This window comes from Phyllostomus hastatus, unplaced genomic scaffold, assembly GCF_019186645.2.
Source record: "Phyllostomus hastatus isolate PE091 unplaced genomic scaffold, TTU_PhHast_1.1 phas_scaffold_12, whole genome shotgun sequence".
Lineage (NCBI taxonomy): Eukaryota > Metazoa > Chordata > Mammalia > Chiroptera > Phyllostomidae > Phyllostomus > Phyllostomus hastatus.
In genome coordinates, this window is record NW_025334007.1 from 8107380 (window position 1) to 8132596 (window position 25217).

At 43.2% G+C, this 25217-nt stretch overlaps 1 protein-coding gene across 2 annotated transcripts in view; it reads left to right on the top strand.

Annotated features, from left to right (window-relative positions):
- The window catches only part of PCYT1B (phosphate cytidylyltransferase 1B, choline), a 108281-nt gene that overhangs the window by 65529 nt on the left and 17535 nt on the right, over positions 1–25217 (top strand). For both annotated transcript variants that reach the window (XM_045856060.1, XM_045856058.1), the window contains exons 3-7: positions 2967–3083; positions 10431–10582; positions 12448–12526; positions 22222–22364; positions 25019–25207. In XM_045856060.1, the coding sequence (XP_045712016.1) occupies positions 2967–3083; positions 10431–10582; positions 12448–12526; positions 22222–22364; positions 25019–25207 (680 nt within the window). The remainder of the gene's footprint in view (positions 1–2966; positions 3084–10430; positions 10583–12447; positions 12527–22221; positions 22365–25018; positions 25208–25217) is intronic.

Consider the following 25217-nt stretch of genomic DNA (forward strand, 5'->3'; position numbering starts at 1 on the left):
ATATATGCTGTAACATAATCATGGGAGTACCATCTATCATCTTTGCTAGATTCTATTCATTACAAACAAGTCACAGGTTCCACTCACACTTCAAAGGGAGAGGGTCACACAAACGTGTGAACAGCACGGGCGGAGATCATTGGGAGTCACCTTAAGGTCTCTAAACTGTGGCCATGGAGTAGCTGTGCTCCTACTTGTGATAATTGTCAAACCCCAGCTTCACCAGCCACTGCTTCCCAATATAGATGCCCAGATGCCTAAAAGGATGTCCAGAGAAACTTCATGGAAAAGATTAAAACAAAGAAACATACAAACTAGAAAAAGGCACATTCTATTAAAAATTTTATTATGGAGAATTTCAAACATACACAAAAGTAAAACAATATGATAAACACTTATGAGTCTGTCACCCATACCTAGTTGTGACCACAACCATGGTCAGTATTGTCCCATCTATTCTTCCCTCTTGAATTATTTGAATAGGGCTTCCTATAATTTCATCTATATATTTGTGTGTCTGTATATAAAATAGAGTGATACCTCGGTATTCGTCATTAATTCGTTCTAGAAGTCATGACAAGTGCCGAAACCGATGAGTCCTGAGCAAGCACCGAGTGTTGAAACATTTTTTTCTCGTCAAAATGTGACGAGCGCTGAACCCAACGAGTACTGAGGTATGATAGTAACTGTTTTTAAAGCATTCTCTCTAGACCATTATCTCACCTAAAAAATTACCAGTAATTCTTTAATATCATCAAATATTAAAATTCCTAGTTGTCTTATATCATTTATTTATAGTTTGTTTGAACTGAAATCCAAATAATGTTTATACATTACAATATGTTTATATGTCTTTTAAATCTCTCTTAATCTGCACGTCCCTCTTCCATCTCTCTTCCTCTTTTTTTCTTCAAGTTTATTTGTTGAAGAGGCAGAGTTCCTTTTTTTTTTTCTCCCCCCTTTCTGTTGGTCCTGTAGCGTTTCCCAATCTAGAAATTGCTGACACATTATAGTTGTAAAAGTGGACTTATTACAAAATCAGCTCCACAAATACTCTTAAAAGATGTACTAAATGGCCTTTTTCTCAATAATTATGTCACCATTCTTTACTTTTCTTTCTTCCTTGCTTCTTGAATCCATTTATCTTGATCACCTTTGAATCAGTAAGAAAAAGTTCTGTAAAACTGCCATCTGCTTTCCCCTGGGGTTTATAACTTAAAACAAATTTTCCTCAATTGAATTCAAATTGAATAAGAGCATTGAAACCAAGGATCCCTCATTAGGCAGTTTGTTATTTCAAAGCATTTTCTATTTACTGTGCTTTATTTAGAATACAGGATAATCCTGTGAAGGCAATTCTGTTTGTTCAAAATGGTGTATAATTGGAAATAATTGCAATCCCCTATCTTACATAAAGCCTCCAGTATTTTTATTAGAGAAATTTAATTTATTAGAAACATTTTACCATCCGAATCTATTAATGTAACATTTCTTCTAATTTAAATTCCAAATTAATGAGGTTGTACTACATTAAGAAATAATCACAATTTTAAATCTAAGTCTTAAAGATCACTCAGCTGAAGTTTGCATTGATTGCTTCCTTAAATTTTATTTTATAGCATCAACATAATACATGCATATAGTTTTAAAAATCAGTAAGACTCTTAGGCTTCTAAAGAAATAAACCAGCAGTCCTTTTCCCCACCTGCCCCACCCCGGAGTCTTGCTTCCGGTAGACACTCAGCACTTGACAATCACCTTTCCAAAATGTTGTAGACATCTTTCACTCACTGTCATTGCCTTTTCATTTCTTATACCTTTTAAATATTTTTCTCTGTAATTCTTATGGTACTTGGCAGGAAGTGGAGATGTGTGTGTTCAGTTTGCCACATTTAGCTTGTAGTTTGCTATCTTTTCACTTTGTGGTTCCTTCGGTGAGAGTCCAGAATTGTGTAAAACTTGGCACCCAGCCCCTGCGTCCCCCAACGTCTCCCTCTGATTTGAGGGGATAGGTCTTTGTGCGGGCTCAGCAAAAGTGTCATCCTGCATTTTCCAGCTCAGTCTCCTGGCTTCCAGAGAGCTGTGGTGAAGTGTGTCCTTCTTCCTCATGGAAAGGCACTTCCCAGAGCTCTGTATGCCATTGTGAGAGTGTCTGCTGTGGCCTCTTTACTCTTGACTTTTCTCCTCAGAGAAGATTGTAGTGTTGGTTGCTTGCCTCCCACCCTGAGCTCCACCCCACCTCATGTAGCTTTTGTCCTCTGATTCTCCTCTCTTTGGGGGCATGTGTTTCCCCTCCCCCATCTCTCATGTTACCAAAGAGGTTAGGGGGTGATCCTTGTGCAGTAGTATGTTGGTAAATGTTTAACAATCAGCCCTCCAGGGGAACATAAGCCCTGATTTCTAGCATTTGCCAATTTCTGTAGGTAAATGTTCCTACCAAGGCTGATTTCTAGCTACCAGTGTGACTTGGAGTTGGGCATAAAGGTGTATGTAACTGCCTTGGGGAACAGGACTCGGAGGTCTTCATCCAGGACTGCCAGACTCAAGGCTAAAGTCATTTGTCCTTTTCATTGAGCTCCTCAGTTGCTCCTGCCTTGATATGCCCACTGGGCTGACTCCGCCAACCCTTTGGTTATGCCTGGTCTGTCTGAATGTGCCTGCTCTGACCCCTGAGACTTTGCTCTGCGTCAAGAGAACTCCCCAGTGCTCTGTTTGTCTTTCCTATTAGCTAATAATGTGTTCTTACTGTGAGCCAGTCTTAATTTTGTTATGTTTTTACTCTCTTTTAATGTCCTCAGAAGAACCTCTTTGTAAAATTAATTTCCTGCACTAATAGGAAATTGATGGTACATGACCTTGTATTTTATCCAGATAAAATTTCCTATGCTGCTACACTGATGGAAGAATCAGGTAACAGGGATTTCTTATTCTGCAGTTCTGTTAATGATGTTTTCTTTCTCCGACAGTTGACAGACCTGTCAGAGTGTATGCAGATGGAATATTTGACCTCTTTCATTCGGGCCATGCAAGGGCACTTATGCAAGCAAAAACACTGTTTCCCAACAGCTACTTGTTGGTAGGAGGTAAGAAGTACATTTTCTTTTTGTCTAGAAAACTCCTTTATAATGTGCTTCCTGAAAGGAATCCCTTTCAGAGTCTCATCATTAAACTCTCATGTGGTTAAGGCTCCCAGTGTGTTCCCTATTGACTCACATGTTCACTGTCTGAAATGTAAAACATTTTAAAAAACTATAGGAGAAATTACATCATGTGATTTATACATCACTGATCCCCAGAAAGAGAGAGGGTAACTGCTTCATGGTTTCTATTAATGCCTTTCTTCTTGTGTTTGAGACATGATCCAATTTATGTTTCTAAAGTTTTCTAGAGGGTTAGGAGAAAGGCAATATTATTCAGATGTCAAATCTCAGAGAGCTGAAAGGGGTTCAGAATGAAGAAGGGTAAACAAGGTCATCGTTTATTTACTTTGTGTGACCCACAGCACTTAGGATGATGTTGTGTTAACATGAGTGGCTTACAACAGCCCCAATTAGTTGAATTTATGTACAGTGTGTTAAAGAAATGGAGATTTATGTACCCAAGTAATCTTGGTTCACAGTGAAGAGACTGACTGCATAAATGTGTGCAAAGAGAAGGGAGGTTATATGTGTAATGAAATGTTCCTTCCCCAGAAGGCCTACAGATTTCAACTTGGGTAAAAAGGACTAGGAAAACCTATATCTCACCTCTGTGGCTTCTGAAAGCAGCATATCCTTTCCCTGTGAGCAGTTTTTGTGGCATTACATGAATCACACACCATCAACTCTTAGGCCGCTGCTGTGCAGATAAAGATGCTGATAAGAGACCATGTATCTGGGTATTTTTTTTTTTGTATTTCATTATCTTCTGCAAGTTTAAAACTACTTTTTGAATGTTTAAGAGGAACTCACCTATAGATTTTGCTGAGGATGGTGACCATGTGGTCATCGAATGGAATTCTTTCCCAAAGGAAGAGGCAGTAAAAGGCAGTGGTTACTGGACAAGTCGTGCAGAGAGGACCTGGGGCAGGCAGAGAACCCAGCCGTTGTTCATCTCCCTTTATCTTGAGAGGAAGATCACTGCTACCTGGAGTCTGGTCCTAAGCTGCTGGGACTCTAGGGAGACCTCTGCGGTATTTGGGCTTTGGTCATTTCGGTGACTCAGATTTGGAGGTAGTTAGGTGTTGGCCACACTTAACAAGAACACTCGCCATGGCCCTGAGTTATCACACCAAAGGTAAGGACAAAGGAAACCTGCAGCTTTCCATATACCATTGTAAGTTGGAAAAAGCAGTAAATTAATATTAGCAACTATCTAGGTCATTAGGCAACAATGAGTTCACTGATTCACTGAATAATCCCTTCATTTAACAACTATTTATTGAGATTCTATTACGAGGCAGGCATTCTTCTGTACACTGAGGATGAAGCCATGAACAAAGCCGACTATGTCCTCAGAGAACTCAGAGTTTGAGGACATATTGTAGAACTGTTCACCTGAAACCTATATTTTATTAATTAATGTAACCCCAATAAATTCCATTAAAAATGATTCACTATGAGTATTGAGACGAGCTGGAAAAACATGTTTACCCTTACCTACGTTAAAAAGTAATTTTCAGTACTCAGTATTTTTTCCAGTGCTCATTTTGCTCTGAATTCCTGAATTGAATCACTTGAGATCCTTATCCTTTGACAATACTTAGGAGAAGGAAGAGGCAAAGTTGTTAGGCAAAAATTTGCCTATTCTCCTGGCAACCATATTTTGTTTCTAAGATCCAGCTTCACCTGTATCAGAACTGTGTGCAACACAGGCAGCTTTTATAGGTTCATGGTGCTTTGAATAGTTATTTAAAAAGGTTTCCATTTGGTTTGGCCTGAAGTCTTAACTCCCCACCCCTTGCGATGCAACATAGTGAGGTTTGCATGGTGCCTTTCTTTTGTAAAGTGGATAAACATGGTTTTGGACACAGGCTTTTTTGAGCCTGTTAATTTTAGGAAAGCACCCCTTGGAAGTTGATCTGGAAATTAATCCCTTTACAGCTCCCTGTGCTTGGATAACCTCTTGAAAAGTCTTTGTGTATCCTCAGGGGTATGTGTGCTGTAGTTTGAAGACCATTCATTGCCTTGGACTGTATTTCCTGAGTAGCACAAACTAACTTAATGGCAGACAGTTCTATAGTGAAGACAGTTAGGGAGCCCTTTATGAATAGATATTCTGTGGTTGAAAGGCTGGCTCTTGATCATATGTGTGCAGTTAGCAAATAAACAATTATGAGGAGTTGAAAGAACCTGCTCTATTAATTGTGGGCCCCCTTACATCTGCAGGCAGGTTTGTTGTAGGAATTCCCCTGGGTGGAGTGAGGACTTAGCCAGTCCTCTGGTCTGGGCAAATGCATGGTCAAACACTTGCTTGAAATACTTGGTATTTGGCAGAAATAATTGATTCAGAAACCAGAAACTGTGATAGCTGGAAGTACTACAATTTACTTCTCAACTTTAGGCAGTAACATACACTACAAACTGCCATGATTTTGCACTATGATTATAATACCTGCATTTCTAATTTCAAAACGTTTAATTGATTTTAGAGAAGGGAGAGAGACACAATTTCTATGCCACTTATTTATGCATTCATTGGTTGAATGCCTCATGGGAGGGGAATAAAAAAATAATAATAAACCTAATACCACTTGTACTATAGTAGACATAAACATTACTTCATAAATAAGGGTTTATGCTCTATTGTATTTGAATTGAAATGAAATATTCCTCTAAGACTCTATTTTGCCTGACTAGTAGGAAATTCAGTTTCAGTCTGTGTTTGACTTCAGCTCCCTAGAGTCAAACAAAATTTCAAAACATTTACTGAAACAGGAGAGGGCTTTCCAGTCTTCAGCGCAGCATGATTTTTGCACTGCACTCCTCATCCAAACCAATGGAATAACTAGAAGGGAGCAGGTCCACTGAGCAAGGTGAGGCACCTGTGGTCTGTGTCCAGCTGGAACCCCAGTGCTCAGAGCAGCATGTCCCTCATTCCCAGAGGCTCTGCTTCTGGCACATGCCACTTGTGGGCTCCTCAGACCTTTGGTCTCTTCCTCATTTGGGGGAATCTTGTCTCTGTGTCTTCTTCATAACAGAATTTCCTCCAAGGATCTCTGACTTAAGGGAAATGGTAGCCAGAATGGCAAGCTATCTGCCAACAACTTGAACTTCACAGCTTCTATGGGGGAGTTTGTAGTAAGGGGCTAGGCACCTGCTTGGAGTGGGGGCAGGGAAAGGACATAGCTCCAAACACAAATGAGTATTGCCGTCAGTGGTCCTGTATTTCTACTGCTATTAATAAATGATAAACATTACTGAGCATGACTCTCTGTTTGTACTGATGATCAAATTGAATTCTGAAAACTTTGCCATGTTTTAAGACAGACAACTGAGGCTTAGAGAGTTTAACTTTCCCAAGTAGCAGAGCTGGGATTAGAACCCAAACCAAATCCAAAGTTCAACCCTTATTTTATATTTTTTCTCTCAAGGGTACCGGTAATATTTTTTAATCTAAAAAAATTTTTCAAAAACAAATACATTTTCAAGTACAGTTCAATTGCATACAATATTGTATTTGTTTCAGATGTACAGCATAGTGATTAGACATGTATGAAACTTACGAAGTGATCACCACCAGCAAGTCTAGAGGTACCAGCAATATTTTATTTTGAGCACAGGGAGCTGCCAGGATAGGTTAGCTGCAGCATGAGCTCCCAGATTGCTCAGTGAATTCATCCATGGAACACCATGGCTCAGAGTTCTCCATCTGGTTGTCAGAGTGCATTTGCCAAGACTCAAGAATAACAGTGCTGCTCTGGGTGTAATTAATGTTTAGACAATAACTGGTCAGCATGTTCAGCTGCTTCTTGAGGTCACTCCTGGGATATGAAAATAGGACCCTGTATTGGCATAAACAGGATGTTGGTTTTCTCTGCGCTCTGTCAGGAGGCCATTATCTCGGTCATCTAGAAGTTATATCAAATTGCTCAGGTGCACATTCAAAAGGGGGGTGGCAGTGGAATATAATCTGGCCTAGTTTTGTGTTGTTTAAAATAGAAAACTGATGGATCTGAAATCCATTTCTGCTCAATATGATTCTGGAGGTAGTATTTTAGTAAAGTCCTAAAAGAACATTTAAAGTCTTAGATCAATTTTTAAATTGTACAGCTTGGCCGATAAATGATTCCTGTTTATGGAGTCAAAAGCTAACACAGCCAGTAAATCAATACATAACAGTCATTATGGCCTTACTCCCTGCCTCCCCCGACAGCTGGCATGGTGGGTGATTCAAAACAGGCTGGGCTCTTTACTCAAGATATTCATAATATGCTTCAGGGGCTTTCAAATGTTGCATGCATCAGAATCTTCCCTGAAGGTTGTCAAAAACAGAGCTGCCTGGGCCCCACTTCAGACCCACTGTCTTAGTCTATTGGGGCTGCTATAACAAGACACCATAAACTGCGTAGCTTAAAAACAACAAGTTTATTTCTCATAGTTCTGGGAAGCCCAAGATCAAGGTGCTAACATGGTCTCCTGCTAAGCCCTCTTCCTGATTCATAGCCGGCACCTTCTGGCTGTTTTCTTACATGGTGGAAGGTTCTAGGGAGCTCTCTGGAGCCTCTTTTATAAGGCACCAATCCACCCTCACTATGTACCATTGAAGGGCCCACCTTTTATTTCACTGCCTTTGGGAGATAAGATTTCAACATATGAATTTGGGGAAACACATTCAGACTGTAGCACCCACTGGGTCAAAATCTTGGGGAGTGGGACCCAGTCATCTTTCTATTTAACAAGTCTTTAGGTGGTTCTGATACTCATCAAGGTTTTCAAGCAAGCCACATGGCTGATGGTGTTTCAGTAATATAAACCACCAATATACTGTTTTCTCTATTGTACTGTATTATATTCTGTATATAGCTATACAGCATCTCAGGATGTATAGGAGATATATAGGCATACCTATGTGTATCTAGAGACACACTAGTCTCTTAGTTGCATGTACAGTATTGAAATATGCCTGCAGATATATATCTATTATTATAAATCATAGTAAATATTTACTGAGCATCCATATGTATCAGACACCATTCATTCATTCAACAAATATTTATTAAGAGCCTACTATGGGCCATCAGAAAATAAAACAAGAGAAAAGCCCCATCCTCTGGGACATTATATTTTAGTAAAGGAACACAAGTCATAAACACAATTAAATAAGACAATTATATGATGATGAATACCATGGCAAGAAGTCCAGTGCAAGGGTACAGGGACTGCCAGGGGTGGTGGCAGGATTGCAATTTAGAATAGGGTGGCCGGGGAAGACTCGAGGGAGGACAGGGAGTGAGCCCTGTGGATATTTGGAATGCAACTGTTCCAGATTTAGGGAACAGAAAATGCGAAGCCCTGACCTGTGGAAGAGTATTCCTGGTGGCTTCAGGAAACAAGAAGGAAACCAGGGGCTGGGGCAAAGTAAAAGATGTGGTCAAGCCCTGGCTGGCGTAGCTCAGTGGATTGAGCGCGGGCTGCGAACCAAAGCATCGCAGGTTCGATTCCCAGTCAGGGCACATGTTTGGGTTGCAGGCCACGGCCCCCAGCAACTGCACATTGATGTTTCTCTCTCTCTCTCTTTCTCCCTCCCTTCCCTCTCTAAAAATAAAGAAATAAAATCTTAAAAAAAAAAAGATATGGTCAAAGAGGCAAGGAATGGGTGGAGGTGTGGATTTTGTAGGAGGAGCCAGGTGGTCTCTGGAGGAGTTTAGCTTTTTACTCTGGGGTAGATGAGAAGAGTCCTGAACCTGGGAAGAGGTCTTAAGGGGATCATTCTGGCTGATGAGAACAGGAGGTGGGTAAGGCTGGAATCAGGACACCAGTTGGGAGGCCACTACAGTAAGCCTTGGGAGAGATGGTGAATGGGCCCGGAGCAGTGAAGGTGGTAAGAAGAATATGGCTTCTAGCTGCACTGGGAAGGCAGGGCCAGAAGTTTTGCTGACGGTTTGGATGTGGAGGGTGTGACCCAGGAGCTTTTCCAAGGATCCAGGGCGTGGCCCTTGGCTGTACTATTAGCTCTGAGGCCAAATTTGGTCCTGCAGGTGGGTCATGATTTGGTTCCAAGAAAAGGATCGCATGTTTGTTCTAAAATCATATCTTATACACTTAAAATTTGTAAATGTATTGTCTGTACATAACACCTTAAAGAAAAAAAATTCATCTGAAGAAGCAATCAGGTAGTCTGACTCACTGCAGCAAGACCCTTCCTGGGGTGCTGGTAAATGCGGACCGTGCCCACAGTGACATTTCTTTCCGACATGTAGTTAAGCTCTGGAAAGCTGCTTTTGCCAACAAAAACATATATTCTGGATAGGATAATGAATAGTATTTATTGTTCCATTTGTTTCAAAGCACTTTTATGTAAATCCTCAAAAAAATCCGTTCCAAGGCTGATAGTGGACATTGTTACCGTCTCCATTTGAGGATTCAGAATGAACCTGAGATCCAGGGAGGATAAGAGATGTGGGAAGGACAGGCTCTGCTGAGCAGACCTTGTATTTCATGACTTTCTCCTCTTGACTGTGTGGCTAGATGTGTAGTGACTGGTCCTCAGTCCAGGGAACAGAGGTATGCTTGTGCACGTGCCCATGCACGTGAGTCACACTTGGGTTATTAAGTACAATGATCTAGTAAAGGAACTGGAACTGACTGTTCAAACCTTCTATAATTCAGGCCTCTTGGCTCCTTCTCTCTCCCTTCTCTGTCTCTTTGATCATTGTGTTTCTAAATACTCATTTTCACTGAAGGGTGGGATAGGGAAATAAAAAGATAATGCAAGTCATATTAGTAGTGTGGAGAACAGTTTTAATAAAAGCCACAGTGAAGAATGCAGTTGTAATTAGCACTAAAATGAAATTCTGAGTGCTAGTGAATTTCAGCTTGCTTTGCTTTCCTGATCCTTTGTTCCTGTTAAAAACTGAGTTTGATTATGCAAAGCACCTAGCGAGACTGAGCTCCTTTAACAGAAATACCATAGGATTTCACTCATATGTGGAATCTAATGAACGAACTGAACTAACAAGCAAAACAGACAGACTCATAGATGGAGAGCAGATGACAGCTAGTTGCAGGGGGGGAGGTTAGGGAGTGGAGGGATTGAGCAAGAAGGAAGGACTGATGGACACGGACAACAGGATGGTGATTGCTCGAGGGAGGGGGGTATAAGGACTAAATGGTGATTGGAAAAAATACAATAAAGATTAAATCTTTTAAAAAAGAAGCCATGTCTGTACTGAATGGCTGTGAGCAGGGCTGGGGCCAGCGTGCAGCATTTAATGTGCTTGCCTGTTTCAGTTTGCAGTGATAACCTTACCCACAAATTCAAAGGCTTCACTGTGATGAATGAAGCCGAGCGATATGAAGCTCTCAGACACTGCCGCTATGTAGATGAAGTCATTAGAGATGCTCCATGGACACTTACACCCGAGTTTTTGGAAAAACACAAGGTACTTATTCTTTCTTGTTCTCTAAGTAGCAGAACTGGGAGTCTGGCTCTGCAGCCAATATCCAGAAAGCCCAAAGTCACTTCCAATTTCTAAAAAAGCAGCTGTCATTTGGTGTCACTTGATGTAGCACCTCTCTCCTGCCCAATCCTAGGGACTGATACCCTCTCACGTCTTCACTGTGGACTTTGGAGCTAGAGTCTCCACCAGGTCTAGGTGTGGCCTCTAATCCCTCCCTAACCTTGAGCAAAATATTGAACTCATTTACCTAAACTGTAAAATGGGGTGATATTGGTGCTTTCCTCATGGTGCTGTTTTGAGGGTCTAATGAGTTCGTCTCAGTGGAACCCTTGAAACAGTGGCTGGCTCATAGCAAGAGCTCCAGAAATGTCATTATTGTCATCGTCAACAGCAGCAGCAGCCGCTGCACTGTCATTATTTGTGCTTATAGATTTGCAGGCATTATTTTTCATGGAACAAATGAACACACATCTTATCCAGAAGGGCAGGGGTCAGCCTTTAAGGAAAGAACTTTATGTCTATGATTTTGTGACCCTGAGGCTCCTACTGATATAAGATTTGTATTAGCTGAAAACATGAGAAATTCTTTTGATTTGCATCAAATTATGTGCTTTGTATCTCCCTACCAGCCCCACATTAGGAGCTATTCTTCCCTTTTATAAGCAGCACAAAAAAATAAGATTAAGCTGTTCTAAGAGTTTTCTTGTCTATTTTTAAATTCACGATGCAGAAGAGAATAGAGAACACTGATAAATGTGCATTGGTAATAGCAGAGGAGACAATTTCCCAGCGAGAATAAAAAGAAAAAGGAAGAGCTACAATATGATTACTTCTAGCAATCACTAACACATTTTTACTAAGCATCTATTATATATTCAACTTGTGCTAGGCATTATGGGGAGACTCATGATGGTGATGATGGCTGCCACTTATTGAGTATTCACCATGTGCCCAGCCCTGTGCTAAGTGCTTTGCTCTTACACAAATCATATTCAATGCCATGACTACCCACCCTGAACAGTTGTTATTATTAGCATTATACATTGCACAGGAGGAGAAACTAAGTTTGAGTACTAAGAATAGAATAATAACAACATTTATTGAGTACTTACTATGTATCAGTTATTACTTTTAAACATTTTTACATAATATATCATTTAATCCAGTGATTCTCAAGTGAGGGCAGGTTTGCCCCCAAAGGACATTGGGCAGGGCATGGAAGCATTTTTGGCTGTCACAACTAGAAGGGTGCTACTGGCATCTAGTGGGTAAATGCCAGGGGTGCTACTGAGCATCCTACAGTGCACAGGACAGAATCCCTTGAAGAATTATCAGCTCAAAACGTCACTGGTACCAAGGTTGAGAAATCCTGATTTAACTGATACCATTGATTTATAAGTATATAGCTTGTAAGTGGTGGGGCAGGAATCATATCCAGGCAAATTAAACTGCTACTCCAAACTACCTCTCAAGGTGGAGTGTAGTTGTGTTATAAAGAGCTGTGAAAGCTCGGCAAAGATGTTTTTAGTTGATGTGGTAGGAAACAGGGAACTGGTAGAGATCAGCAGGCATGAGGATGACAAAGAGATAATTCTGGTTAAGGAGGATCCCCCATGAGACAGAAGAATGGCTTGGAAAGGAACCTGCAGTGAGGAAGGCCAGCTACAAGTTGGTATCAATAATCCTAGATTATTGTAGTAGCAATAAAGAGGAAATGAGGTCAATTCCAAGGTGATTGGGACCTATGTGAACTGGGAAAATGGAGGTGCCATTGGAAGGGGACGTCAGTTTTTAGGATGAGTTAAATTCCACCCCCGTGGTAACATACTCTTCTCTCTTTCCAACAGATTGACTTTGTGGCCCATGATGACATTCCGTACTCTTCTGCTGGCTCTGATGATGTTTACAAGCACATAAAGGAAGCAGGTGAGGAGTTCTGGGCGCCCCCGTCCACTGTGGCACACTAAGCAGGTTTAATGAAACATCTGCCCTAGACCTGCAGTGTACACATACCAGGTGTTGGAATTTCAGAGGTCCCCCAGGTAGCCTCTACAAGACTGTTCACATATGCTAAATGGTGCAGCTACTGGTTAGGTAGTTATATAGGAATTAACCAAAGTACTCAACTTCCGGTTTGAGGCGCGATTTTAAAGTTCATCAGACTAAAATCACAGGACCTTATGGAGGGGCAGTCATTTTCCTTACTCACAATGAAGTCCTCACAACAAAATTATTAATATTTTTTTTAGAAATAAATGCTTGATTTTTAAAAATATTTTTTTATTTATTTTTAGAGAGGGAAGGGAGAGAGAGAGAGAGAGAGAGAGAGAAACATCAATGTGTGGTTGCTGGGGGTCACTGCCTGCAACCCAGGCATATGCCCTGACTGGGAATCGAACCTGCGACACTTTGGTTTGCAGCTGGCGCTCAATCCACTGAGCTATGCCAGCCAGGGCACAACAAAATTATTTTATACTCCCAAGAAAGTCCCTTCTAGAAGAAGACAGATAACTGGCTAATTAACGACCAGGACTCCTTATCTGCAAAGTCAGTCCTGCCATATGTCATCTTGTCACATGATAATAATATCCTCAGGTACCACATGCAGAGGCCAAAAAAGAAGGGATAAGTATTTGTAGATTTAGGTAATATATTTTCTTCTTGAAGCTGTTAAGTGTTGTCGTGGAGGGCAGACATGGTGCCTGAACTTTGGAAGTTGTCCTGTTTGTCACTAAGCATTTCTGTCTAGGTCAGAGACAGGTCAACTCGAGGGTGTTCTTGGGGCAGGGGAGACAGAGAAGTGGGTTTCCTTCTCTTGCAGACCCCCTGGAGTTAATTTCTTCATCAGGTTCTGTGTTCCTACTGCTGTGCTGCTGGATCACTGCTAGAGCTTCATAACAGATCTGTGGTTTCTAGTCTCAGTAGGATTCTTGGGGCTCCTTGGTGATACTTATCCCCTCTTCTTCTCCCCGCAACCAATTTATCTGTAACTCATGCATTCTTGCCTCCTCTCCTGCATCCTGAGAAAGAGGGGTTTGTTTTCTGTCCCAGGCTAACCTCTTGATCTGAATCTACCTTCTCCCTTCCCTGGAGCCTGTTTTCTTTCATTCTTCTTCCTCTCTTTGCTATCCAAGGTTCTCACTTTCTAGTAGTTTTTTCTCAGCTTGCAATCATGGGGAGGTCTATAGAAACAAACGAAACAAACCCAAATCCTTCCTCTACGCTCCCTCTTCCCCCCTTCTCCAGCCACATCCTTCTCCAGCCTCCTTTTCCAGGCAAGTTTCAGGCACACCTCCCTGTCATTCCTCAGTCACCTGCAGTCTGACTTTTGTCCATCCTTCCTCAGTTCTGCAATGACCTTTGAACCACCAAATCCAGGAGCCTCATTCCAGTCCTCGTCTGGGCATAACAACCATGCTGGCCATTCTCCTTTCTTAGGTGTTCTTGTCCACCACTTGTGGGACACCTCTGGGACCTTCTAATTGCCTTTTGGTATCTCTGGCCACTCCTGGGTTTTATTGTCATTTTCTTTGCCTCGGCCCTGCGCAACCTCTTCATCTCACCAGTCTGGGCTCTCTGCACTGCCTTCCACAGACCCTATGGTCCAGGCACACCCTGTTGAGTTCCTTTGCTCTGCTGTTCTCTGGGCTAGGGATGCCCTTCCTCTAAGCTTCTATGACTGTTCCAGGCTCAGGTGAGGAGCCAGCTGCTCCCCCCACCCTGCCTTGGACACTCATTGCACATGGACCTCCTTTTCAGCTTCCTTCTCATGTCATCCTGACGGTTTCTTGGTGTGCGTCCCTAGCTAGAATGAAGTGCCACAGGCCATAGCCATGTCTCCTCCAGTTTTGTATCCCCAGCACAGTGCCTGGAACATGTGTAGTATGCATTAATGCTGGAGGAACAAGGGTGCTTTTATGGAGTATGATGGGGAGTTAGCTTAAGACGGAAGCCTTCCCAACACATGGGGAATGGAGCCATTTAGATAATTTGCCACAGCTCTATTGTGTGGGATTGTTCCTATTATTTATATATAAGGGTGATATTTTGGCCTGAATTATATGGGCCTTTGCATCCAGTTTGTTTGCTTTTCATTCGTCTCCTGGCACTGAGTCCCTCACACACACCTTTACTGAAGGAGATGCTGACCACAAAATTACAGACAGACGTTGGAGATCCTTCAGATTCAGTTTTAGACCACCGCAATAAAGCAAGTGTAGTACTCCCAACCATCATAGCCTCACAGCCCAGCAGAATCTCAGTGAGAGAGGGAAGGGTTTGCCATTTGATTGGTTTCAAAGGTGACTGTAATCTGAATGAAAAAGCTTTAAAGTTATAGCTATGAATTTGCCTTTGTGTTGCTCTAATTATAACAGGCAAGAATATAAATCACAAATTTTAGGTACTTTGGGGGGACAAATGTATAATGGAAAAATAGGCTCTGCTGTACACTCACTACCCAGTACTTGTCATTTTTCTGAGCTGAGGTTTTTCATCAATGTTGCAGAGTTTAAAATAATCACCTAAGAATTAAAATAGTCATTGCTGGGATTTTGAAAATACCCTGCCTTCCCAGATTATATCCATCTGGATTACTCAAAAAGACAGATGGGGAAAAGGTAATTACTTTTATCCTCTTATAGGGTCAGATGGCTTTTCTGGCCCTAAAAATGGAGATGTCCAAGATGGAGGGGGCGGTATAGTAACCTGAATTACTCAGCTTCTCCATCCCCCTCCGTCATTAGACGCCCTGCCGTAAGCCTCCCGTCGGCCTATTGCTGCATGAGAATCTTGGAGCAGGGAAGAGTATGGAACTGGTATTTTATCTAGAGGTAGGTACAGAAGGAGATTTTTAATGTCTTGGTTTCTTTTTTGCTATTTTGCTTATTGTCATACATCCCATGGATAGGCACTGTGGGTGCATCCATGCATACCTTCCTACATACATTAAACCATGATCTGGCCTGATACAGATACTCTAGTGAATTACCATATGCTTTACTGAGGGATTTCAAGAAGCCTAATATACATTATACTTGAGCCGCCCACATTGCTGACATTTGCCATCAGAGCTATCTTCCCTGTTCGCAGGGGCCATTGGAACCCAACCCATGTTGGTTCCACCATCCGGCACCCTCACCCTCCTGCCACTCCAGCCTTTCCCTGGTACTCCTCATGGACCTTCAGATTCTTGAGGTAGGATGGGCCCCTGAGAGTCACTAACTTACTCTCCTATCCCTTCCTTGGCATCACTGTCAGCATCTGGTAGACCTAATGCTTATCCATCTCCTGCGATGGGGTGGGGAGCTCCCTGCTTCCACAGACTATTTCACCTTTGAATGGTTCTGACTCTCATTGGTTAACTCAAGAATCCCCTGAGTGCATCCCCAAGCCAGCAGTTGTTGGAGGGGAAATGAAATACAAATATGAATAAGATAAACCGTAACCCTTGAGAGAGAGCAGGACCAGAAATAAATAATTCATTATTACCAAAATATTATAAGCCTGTGATGGGCATATATAGCAGGCTAGGGAAGTATGCCCAATGGTAGGAATGTATGAAGGAATGCAGCATATTTGGAGAAAATCAAGAGCGTTTATGTGGTATAGGGTGTGCAGAGGTGAGAGCAGAGGTAGAGACCAGCAGGATGGGTGGTTTGGGCTTCATTCTGTATGTCACATGGAGCTAGCTGCCACTAACTCAGGGGAGGACCATCAGCAGGTCTCTTGTAGAGGAGTGACCAACTGGCTAAGAGAACAAAAGTATTTTCTGTAACTGAACTTATTTAGAAGGCCCCGTTTCTGGGAAAAACCCTGCTTAACGTTTGAAGTAATTCAGACTTTTCTAGGTTGGCACTTAGATTATGTAGAGTCAACTTTGGGCCTTTTTTTCCTGGTGTTTTCTGGGCCTACGTATTGGCCTATCATAAGGTAGAGATCCGGTTCTGGCTGACCTTAGATTTTGGGGTATCAGGTCCTGCTCAGCCATCACCTATGGCTACCAAACCCCCATTGCAACCCTCTGACACTGTTACCTTCTCCATCTGTTCCCCAGCCACCTTCACTCCCTGTGCTGCTAGTATGCCACTCAGCAGTCATGCTGATCTTAAATCTCAGCTACCTTAAGTCTTCCTAGAGGGGATCGCTGGAAACTTGGAAAATGTCCCCCATAATTTCCTGGAGGGCAAAGGAAACACAGGTAGTGGGAGGGAGCAGTGCCAGACCCTGCCTGACTTGCCCGTCATGCAGAACACTCTACTGAGGCCTCACTTCCCCACAAAAGTTCCTGGAGGTAAAGTGTGCCGGATCCTCTGCTTTGGGCTTTCTCAGGGGTCTCTTCCCTGTCCCTGGGGCTTGAACCTGAGTGGGGGGCATGGGACAGGCCCTGTTCACGTTCTCTGGCTTCGCTGCTTGTCTCCTGATCCCTGCCTGGGCTCTTTCCCTCAACCCCAGGAGGGGCTTTTCTTCTTTCTCCTGGAGGCAGGAAACCACCCCCTTGTCAATTTCATGTCTCCTCCACTCGGGGACTTAGGGTAAAACATTCTGTACCCTGAGCCTACTCAGCTTTTGGTTCTTAACAATTAGAGGGACACTTCTGGGATTTAGAAAACTTTTTTGTACTCCTTGAAGCTTGGCTCCTACAGGTAAAGGCCTTCCCTTTCATAACTATTCTTTTAAAAATGAGCCTTCACAAGAGCCTGTTTTAGAAGTCAAAAGCTAAACGCAGTCTATTGGATTCTTAGCTCCAACTACCTTCCCTTGATGTGGGGAATCTCCATGCAGCCCCCAGCAGGGCTGGTGGTCAGTTCTGTCCCCGTGCTCTTAGAAAGGGCTTCCTCAGTGGTCAGGAACATTGGGTAAGAATGGGAGGCCTGACATTCTCAAATCCTGATCTTGTTTGAAAGGCGTTCCAAGACAGGAAACCTAATACAGTTCAGACTTGCAAGGCTGCTGAGGACCATGTCCGGGAGGGGGAGAAACTGGCTGATACAGCAGTTACGTCAGTTTAAGTCTTTGTAAGATCTGAGCTGTGAGCTAGCTGCTCCTAAACTGTCATGAGGACCTGGTAGAGACCATTGCTTGTCAAATGGAAATGTGCCTACAGATCCCTGCAGGATCTTTTTAAAGTGCAGATTTGGACAGGGGGCCTGGTGGGACCTAAGGTCTCCATTTGTGATGTGCTCCCAAGCTGTTAGAAACTGCTAGTCTATATACCTGACCTAGAGTAGTGAGAATCTAGACCAAGGATTCTGGTTCACCCAGGGTTACCCCCAGGGTTAATTGAATCAACATTTCCTAGGGTGACACTTCCTCTGTCACCCCAAGAACAAGAAGCATTCGGTGGTGGTTTTACTTCTGGATGAGTGACCTCTAGTGAGCTCAGAAAAAGTTGCTTTCTGATTTTAGGGAGTCAAACCTCAAGTCCACTTGTTTAGATGTAGGAACAGGTCCAACATTTTTCTAACTCTAAGCAATCCAGCACCCTATTGTTGCACAAGAAATTACTGCCACAGTTAGTGACTTAAAAGAGCCACTTTATTTTGCTCGTGATTTTGTGGGGCAGGGTTTCACCAAGGGTTTGGCTGGGTGGTTCTAAAACAGCTGTTGTCAGCTGTTGGCTGGGGCTGCAATCATCTGAAGCCCCAACTGGACTGAAGGCCCCAAATGGGGCACTTACGTGACTGGCAACAGAGGCTGGCTGCCCACAATGTGCTCAGTTGGGCTTGACACTGGAGCACCTGCACACGGCTGCTCCGTCTTGCGTGGGCTTCTCACAGCATGGTGGCTGACTTCCAAGAGTATGCGGCTTAAGAGGAGGCATCTGGAGGGCTGGCCATCTCAAGAGCTGTACACTTCTGACCTAGCCTTGGAAGTCACCCAGTGTCACTTATACCACATTTGATTTGTTACAAGCAAGTCACTAAGGCCAGCCCAGATTCCAGGGGATGGGAATTGTGCCCGTGTTTAATTCAACCACAGTTCCCATCTCCAAATTGAACAGTTGGGTGGTATTTCACTTGCCCTGGGAGCACAGGCATAAGACTATGTGTGACTTTTCATATGAACAGGGACCCTTTCTTGTGGTCCACAGAGCTGCTCTGCTGAGTCCTTACCAAGGGAGAGGCTCACAGAGGTCTGTCTGGGGCCCTGGTACAGAAAGCCAGAGTGCTTGCTATTCATTGTGGGAGAAAGATGCTCAGAAATGGTCTAGGCATCCACATTCGGCTTTTATACTGAAGGTGTATTTTGAAAGTCAGAAATCACTTGAAATGAAGCCAGAGATGTCAAGGGCATGAATTAAACTGCATAGCACTCTGCTCTGCTTGTCAGGGCTACGTGTCAAAAATCCTGCAGCCAACCTGGACGACAAGATGGAGCTTAAATGAAGTAGACTGTAAGGTCCACATTACTCATCATCATTCTAATATTGCCTACTACTGTTGAAAGTTTCCTTCATTAACATGTGCTTTGCTGCTGCTTAAAATAGCTCTATAACCAAATGCTGCAATTCTGAAAAGCACGATAAAAAAGGTTCTCTGATCATGCTCATTACTGAATATTTTTAGCAGAGCAATAATTAGGATGTGGAAGAAGCTGGGTGCCTCATTTTATCAGCAGAGGGCTTGGCTTCTTTCAGAGACCTACCTCTCAACCAGCCAAAGCAAATCTCTCCCCAACACCAGCTTTCAGTTCTTCAGCTACAGAGACCTCATCCTATGGTTTCAAAGCAGCAAGGGTGAGCTCATGTCACCAGTGTCTAAGTGATTTGCTGAAGTCCTTTAATAGCTGGAGAATCTTAACATTTCAGCAGGGAGGGTGGGGTGAAATATCTACCTGCTGAAAGATGGGGCATACTTCTCACCAGAAAGCTCCCTGCTGCTCCCACCAAGGTGAGGCTGTTATGTGACCCCTCCCCTTGCCCCCCGGACCTGAGTGGTCACTCAGTTCTCCACCCACCAAAGCACCTCACACAGCTGAGTCACTTGGGTGCTATTTATATTCATGCATTTAGCTATTCGCAGCCTCTGCCTTTCATCTGGTTTTCTGGAGTCCACCTTTTCAGAAGATGATAAAAGAATTTTTTGGTCAAGTGGCAACCCCACCTCTGTCCTTGGAGTCACAGGATATTAGAAACCAGATGCTTTGTCTCTAACATCAGCAGTGCCCCCCTGCTGCTGCTACTGTGAATGTGCAGTGATAGCAAAAGAAAGCTCTAAAGAGACATCCTAGGAGGGTCCAAAAGACTAAAAAATCCACCCATGTTGACAGAATCAGAGAAAATTGGATTTGGAAAGGCACTTAGAGATCAGTATCCATCTAGTCATTCATTCAACAGATGTTCCTATAGTGCCTAGTTGTCACCTGCCACTGAGGAGACACAAGCAGTCTCTTCCCTCATGTTAGCATATAGTCAAGCGGGGAAGACATTTTTTGAGCAAGTTGTTTTATAAAGACCTTGGAATATTTGAAGGAAAAGGGCAGTTGGACCTTGGTAGGGAAATAGCAACCAGAAGACCCTGTCAAGGGTTGAGAGAGTTCCTTGAGAAAGTGACACTACAGGTGAAAGCCAATGGATGACCAGGAATTAACGAAGTGGAGTGTGTGTGTGGCAGAGTAAGGGGAGGGGCTCAGCCCATTGCCCAGCACCAGTGAATAGGAGAACGGGGCCCCTGCAGCTGTGTAGCACAGGGACCTGGCTCAGGGAGTGTAGGAGGTGGAGAGGGTTTGGGATGAGACTGGAGGGAAGCACAGGAAAGATGCTACAAGCTGCTGCAGAGCCAGGTTAGGGATTTGGACCTAAATACAGAGGACAGTAGAAAGCCCATGAAGGATGTTGGGCAGGCATATGACTTGCATTGTGAAAGACTGCTCTGCAATCTTATTGTGTGGACAGAGAATTGGGGGGACAAAAAATGGCATCTTTGGAGACTGCTGTTGAGGCGCTGTGGAAAAAGATGTTAGATTGGTTTAATGGAGAAAAGTGGGTCAACTGGGGAGACATGTATGAAGTAGATTGGTGATTGGAAGGCAATTGGGTGTAAAGCAGGGGTGTCCAACCTTTTGGCATCTCTGGGCCACACTGAAAGAAGAAGAGTTGTCTTGAGCCACGAATTTCACACACACAAAAAAAATCACACAAAAAAATGTCATTATATTTTAAGTAAATTCACAATTTTGTGTTGGGCCACATTCACAGCCATCCTGGGACACACGCAGCCCGCGGGCCACAGGTTGGACACCCCTGGAAGAGTGAGGAAGAGGGAACTGGCACGAATGAGATTGAGGTCGTCTTGTCTAGCCACCTCATTTCTGAGCTTTGGAGACTGAGATTAAGTAACTTGCCTTCTGAAGCTTGAGAAACTGCCCAGTCTACAAACCAAGAACCCAGCCCCCTCGTCTCCAGGCTCCATCCATCATGCCATCCCGTGCCTGATGTCTCTGACTGAGTAGCCGTAATCATACTGGGTAGAAAGATCTCAATTGCCAGCACAGCATTTCAGTTGTCTGTAAGGAAGTTCTTTTGGAATTTGACATCCTGTACTTTTTTTTTTTTTTTACTCAGTCCCACATATTCTGGATGAAAGGGCCTTTGAGTGGTGAAATCACCATGCAGAGTAGAACAGTCTTAGGGAAATAAAGTCATCTAGCACCCCACGAGCATGTCTTTAGATCAGAGACAACAAAAACAGTACACCTTTTCTCCAGCATAATGTGACACAGATCTCCTTGGGGAAGAAGGGGGGATGTGGTGAAGGGGGGATACGGTGATCTAAGTCATTGACTCAGTTGTTATTCTCCATTCACTTAGCACCTTCCGTGTGCTACATACAGGGGCACTGAGCCTGGTGCTGGAGAAGCAAAGACAGTCAAGGCATAATCTGTGCTTTCAGAATGTTCTCTTTCTTCAGGGAGACAGACATTTAAAATATTACTGTTAATGGCCCTGGCTGGTGTGGCTCAGTGGAATGAGTGCAGGCCTGCAAATCAGAGGGTTGCAGGTTCGATTCCCAGTCAGGGCACATGCCTGGGTTGTGGGCCAGGTCCCCAGCAGGGAGCTGCAAGAGGCAACCACACATTGATGTTTTCTCTCCTTCTCTTTCTCCCTCCCTTCTCCTTTCTAAAAGTAAATAAAATCTTTGAAGGTAAAAAATAAAATAAAATACTTCTGTCAATAGAAGATGTGCTACATAGCTGCATGGGGCACCATTCTCGTTGTATGTCCTCAATGTTTTGGATTCTGCCCAGAGGTGTCAGGAAAGACTTCTCAGAGGCATAACCTCAAAGCTGGATGCTGCAGGATGAGGACAAATGATGTGGCTGATGTGAGCAAGGGAGGAGTATTCAAGGCAGAAAGGAAGGGCTGGGTCTGAGCAAATGCCGGGAGCTGGGTGAGTGTGTGGTGCTTCTAGGGAACAGGTCTAGGAGGATGAACACTCAGCATTTACGGTAGAAAAGAAGCACACAGAATACAGCCTGGAGAGTCAGCTGGGGCCAGATGTGAAAACCTCACTGGCACACCCAGCAGTACACCTTTGCCCTGGAAAGGAGGATGAAAGAAGATGGATCAGCCAAGTGCATCTTAATTTTTTCTCTTTGTCTTGTTTTTACTCTTTGAACAGGAATGTTCGTTCCAACTCAGAGAACAGAAGGCATCTCAACATCAGACATCATCACAAGAATTGTCCGGGACTATGATGTTTATGCCCGTCGCAACCTTCAGAGAGGGTACACAGCCAAGGAACTGAATGTCAGCTTTATAAATGTAAGTGTGCCAACTTGTACCTTCTGAGGACTACCACATCACAGCACTACCACTGTTTATTGAGCACTTACTATATGCCACTCAGTGTTCCTGATGTTTTACATGTATCATCTCATTCAAGCCACCTAACAACCCAATGGTTTATTATTATCCCCATTTTACAGATGGAAAAACCAATGTCCAAAGGAGTAACATAAGTCAACCAAGGTATACAGGTAGTGAGTTTCACATTTTACAAAGGAGTTGCCTTGCTTCCCTCTCCTCATCCCAACCTCCCTCTTTAGAGCTCTCAGACTCGGGTCAAGGGTCTCTGGGAGATCTACCCTCCTGAAAAGCAAGAATTTTCTTCTGCTCAAAGGGAAGGAGGGAGGCTCAGAGAGACGATGGAAAGCTAAACCCAGAGAAAATGCTTTCTTGTTCTAACACTTTAAATTTTTCATTTTATTAAGGCCTTACAGATGCTTGCTAGACACCTTAACAGCTATTTTTTATTGTCCAGAGAAATTACAGCTGCTTAAATAAAGCCTAAAGTCTTTGGTTTCCTTGGATATTTCTGCCGTATTGTTCCCACTGAGCTGCTGTTAGTTTAATAATAGAGCAGCTGTTAAAACAATCTTTAAAACAAGCAAAACATGCTGTTAAAAAGCAAGGAGGGCAGCCCAGTTGCTGGAGGTGATGTTAGCAAGTCTGGACAACTCCATTTGCCTAGACTCTGATGAGCCCATGTAGTTGATTAAAACAAGAACTCTCCATCCCTACAGAAGTTCAGCTCCCCAAAATAGATACTGTATTTTTAAAGAGGGATTTTTCTACAAAACTAGATGCTTATAATTACGCATAGCCATAATTATCCAGCAGCTTACACAAATTGACCACTAGTACCTTCACAATGAGGAGGAGCTCGTTAATTGTAAATCAGGGATTATTAGTTGTCCCTCATGAGGTGGGGGTGTTGGCAGTCCAGGCTCTGTGGCTTCACACAAATCGTACAACAAAATGGAAAATGTAGGATTCAAGTGGCACCTGAATAAGCGGCTGCAAAGAAGTCAAAGTGATTACTCGGCATTCTCATAGGGAATAAATCCCTGGTTATTGCAATAAATTAAACTTCTTTTAAACTAAATTCAGTCAGCCATCCAAGCATCTCATGCCATTTCCAAAAGTTCTCGCTCGTTCTCTTTAAGCGGCCTTTGGATAAGCCACTTAGCTTAGGGGACCGTGTAGTCAGCAAGGATGCTCTCGTGGCCTTTCTGTGACAACCAACCTGGCTTCAGCCCAGAGATGGAGTCAAATGTGTTGGGTGGGCATGTAGATGAATCACAGAACCTCAGAGGTGACAGGCACTGGCTGAGGGTCAGTCACCCAGTCCAAGTCCCTGCATTTAGAAATGAGGAAAGCTGAGCTCAGAGGGACTGTGATCAAGGTCCCACAAGCAAAGTAGAGGGGAGGCCGCAGCAGCCGCCCCGCCTCATGGTTCCCAGTCCAGTGCCCATTCTGCCACTACATTCTGCCCTGAGTGCTGGGTATAGTAACCATATATTAAAAACAGCTGAGTGGCAGCACATATAGCTCACACCCACCCTGAGGCTACAGTTAAGCTTGAAAGGTCTAAACCAGGGAATCTTTACTCAGTTTAGCAATATTACAGTTACCTCAAAATATTCTGAAATATGAAATGAACTTCAGTCCCATGTAGAGAAGAAAAACAACAAACCTTACTACCTATTTAGGAGAAACTGTATCATGATTTCATGGAGGGGAAGACCCCCGTCTCATGTTATTTTCATGGCTTTGAGACCACTCTCATCAGATAACAGGATTAAATGTATATGCTGCTTAATAGTAATGAAACAGACAACGCAACTGAGCTTTTAATAAATGCCAGGCTGTGCCAGAGCACACTCCATGCATTATGTTATGTAATTGTTACAGTAATCCTATAGGGTAAGGATGATAGTTATCCCATTTTACAGATGAGGAAACCGAGGTTTAGAGGTGACACATGACTTGCATAACATACAATGCCTTCCAGGCACATAGATACTAGCACTGTTGCATAAGGCCATAGGAAAAGCAAAGTCCCAGTCAAGAGAAGCTATTGGGATAAAATCTTTCTTCATCACCCAGGGAATCGATGTAGTTCAATTAGCTTAATGGAAAATATTACAATGAAAATCTGAGTATAATACATGGATTCTAAGGCCCAGCCAGTGACCCACTTTTTCAACCGATAGTGGTTTTAACAATGCCCAGTAAAACAGAAGACTCAGGCAGCCTCTGAGTGGCCATTGTATGTACAGTTTATGCTTTTATCTAAGTCTCAGCAGAATTGAGGGGGTGAATTTGCCCAACATCTACTCCAATAGTAAGAGTAAATATGTATTTTTGGTTTTTCTCTTAAATAAGTCAATTCAACTGCGATGTTTAAAAGAAAGAATATTAAAACCACTTGTACTGCACTTTACATACCCAGCAAGACTAACAGCAAGGGAGACACACCTTCCCATCAGTCCAGCTCTGGGAAACGGTAATGCTCTGGCTCTTCAGATGAAGAACACACACAGGTTGAAGTAAAATATAACCATAGTGTGAATGCTGATCTCTCTCATGCACTCTCAGATAAATGCATTTTTTCCCCCTTAATTTTTTACCAGGAGAAGAAATACCGCTTTCAGAATCAGGTAGACAAGATGAAAGAAAAGGTAAAGACTGTGGAGGAAAGGTCAAAGGAATTTGTGAACCGAGTGGAAGAAAAGAGTCATGATCTAATTCAGAAGTGGGAAGAGAAGTCCAGGGAATTCATCGGCAACTTCCTAGAACTGTTTGGGCCTGACGGAGCATGGGTATGTGATT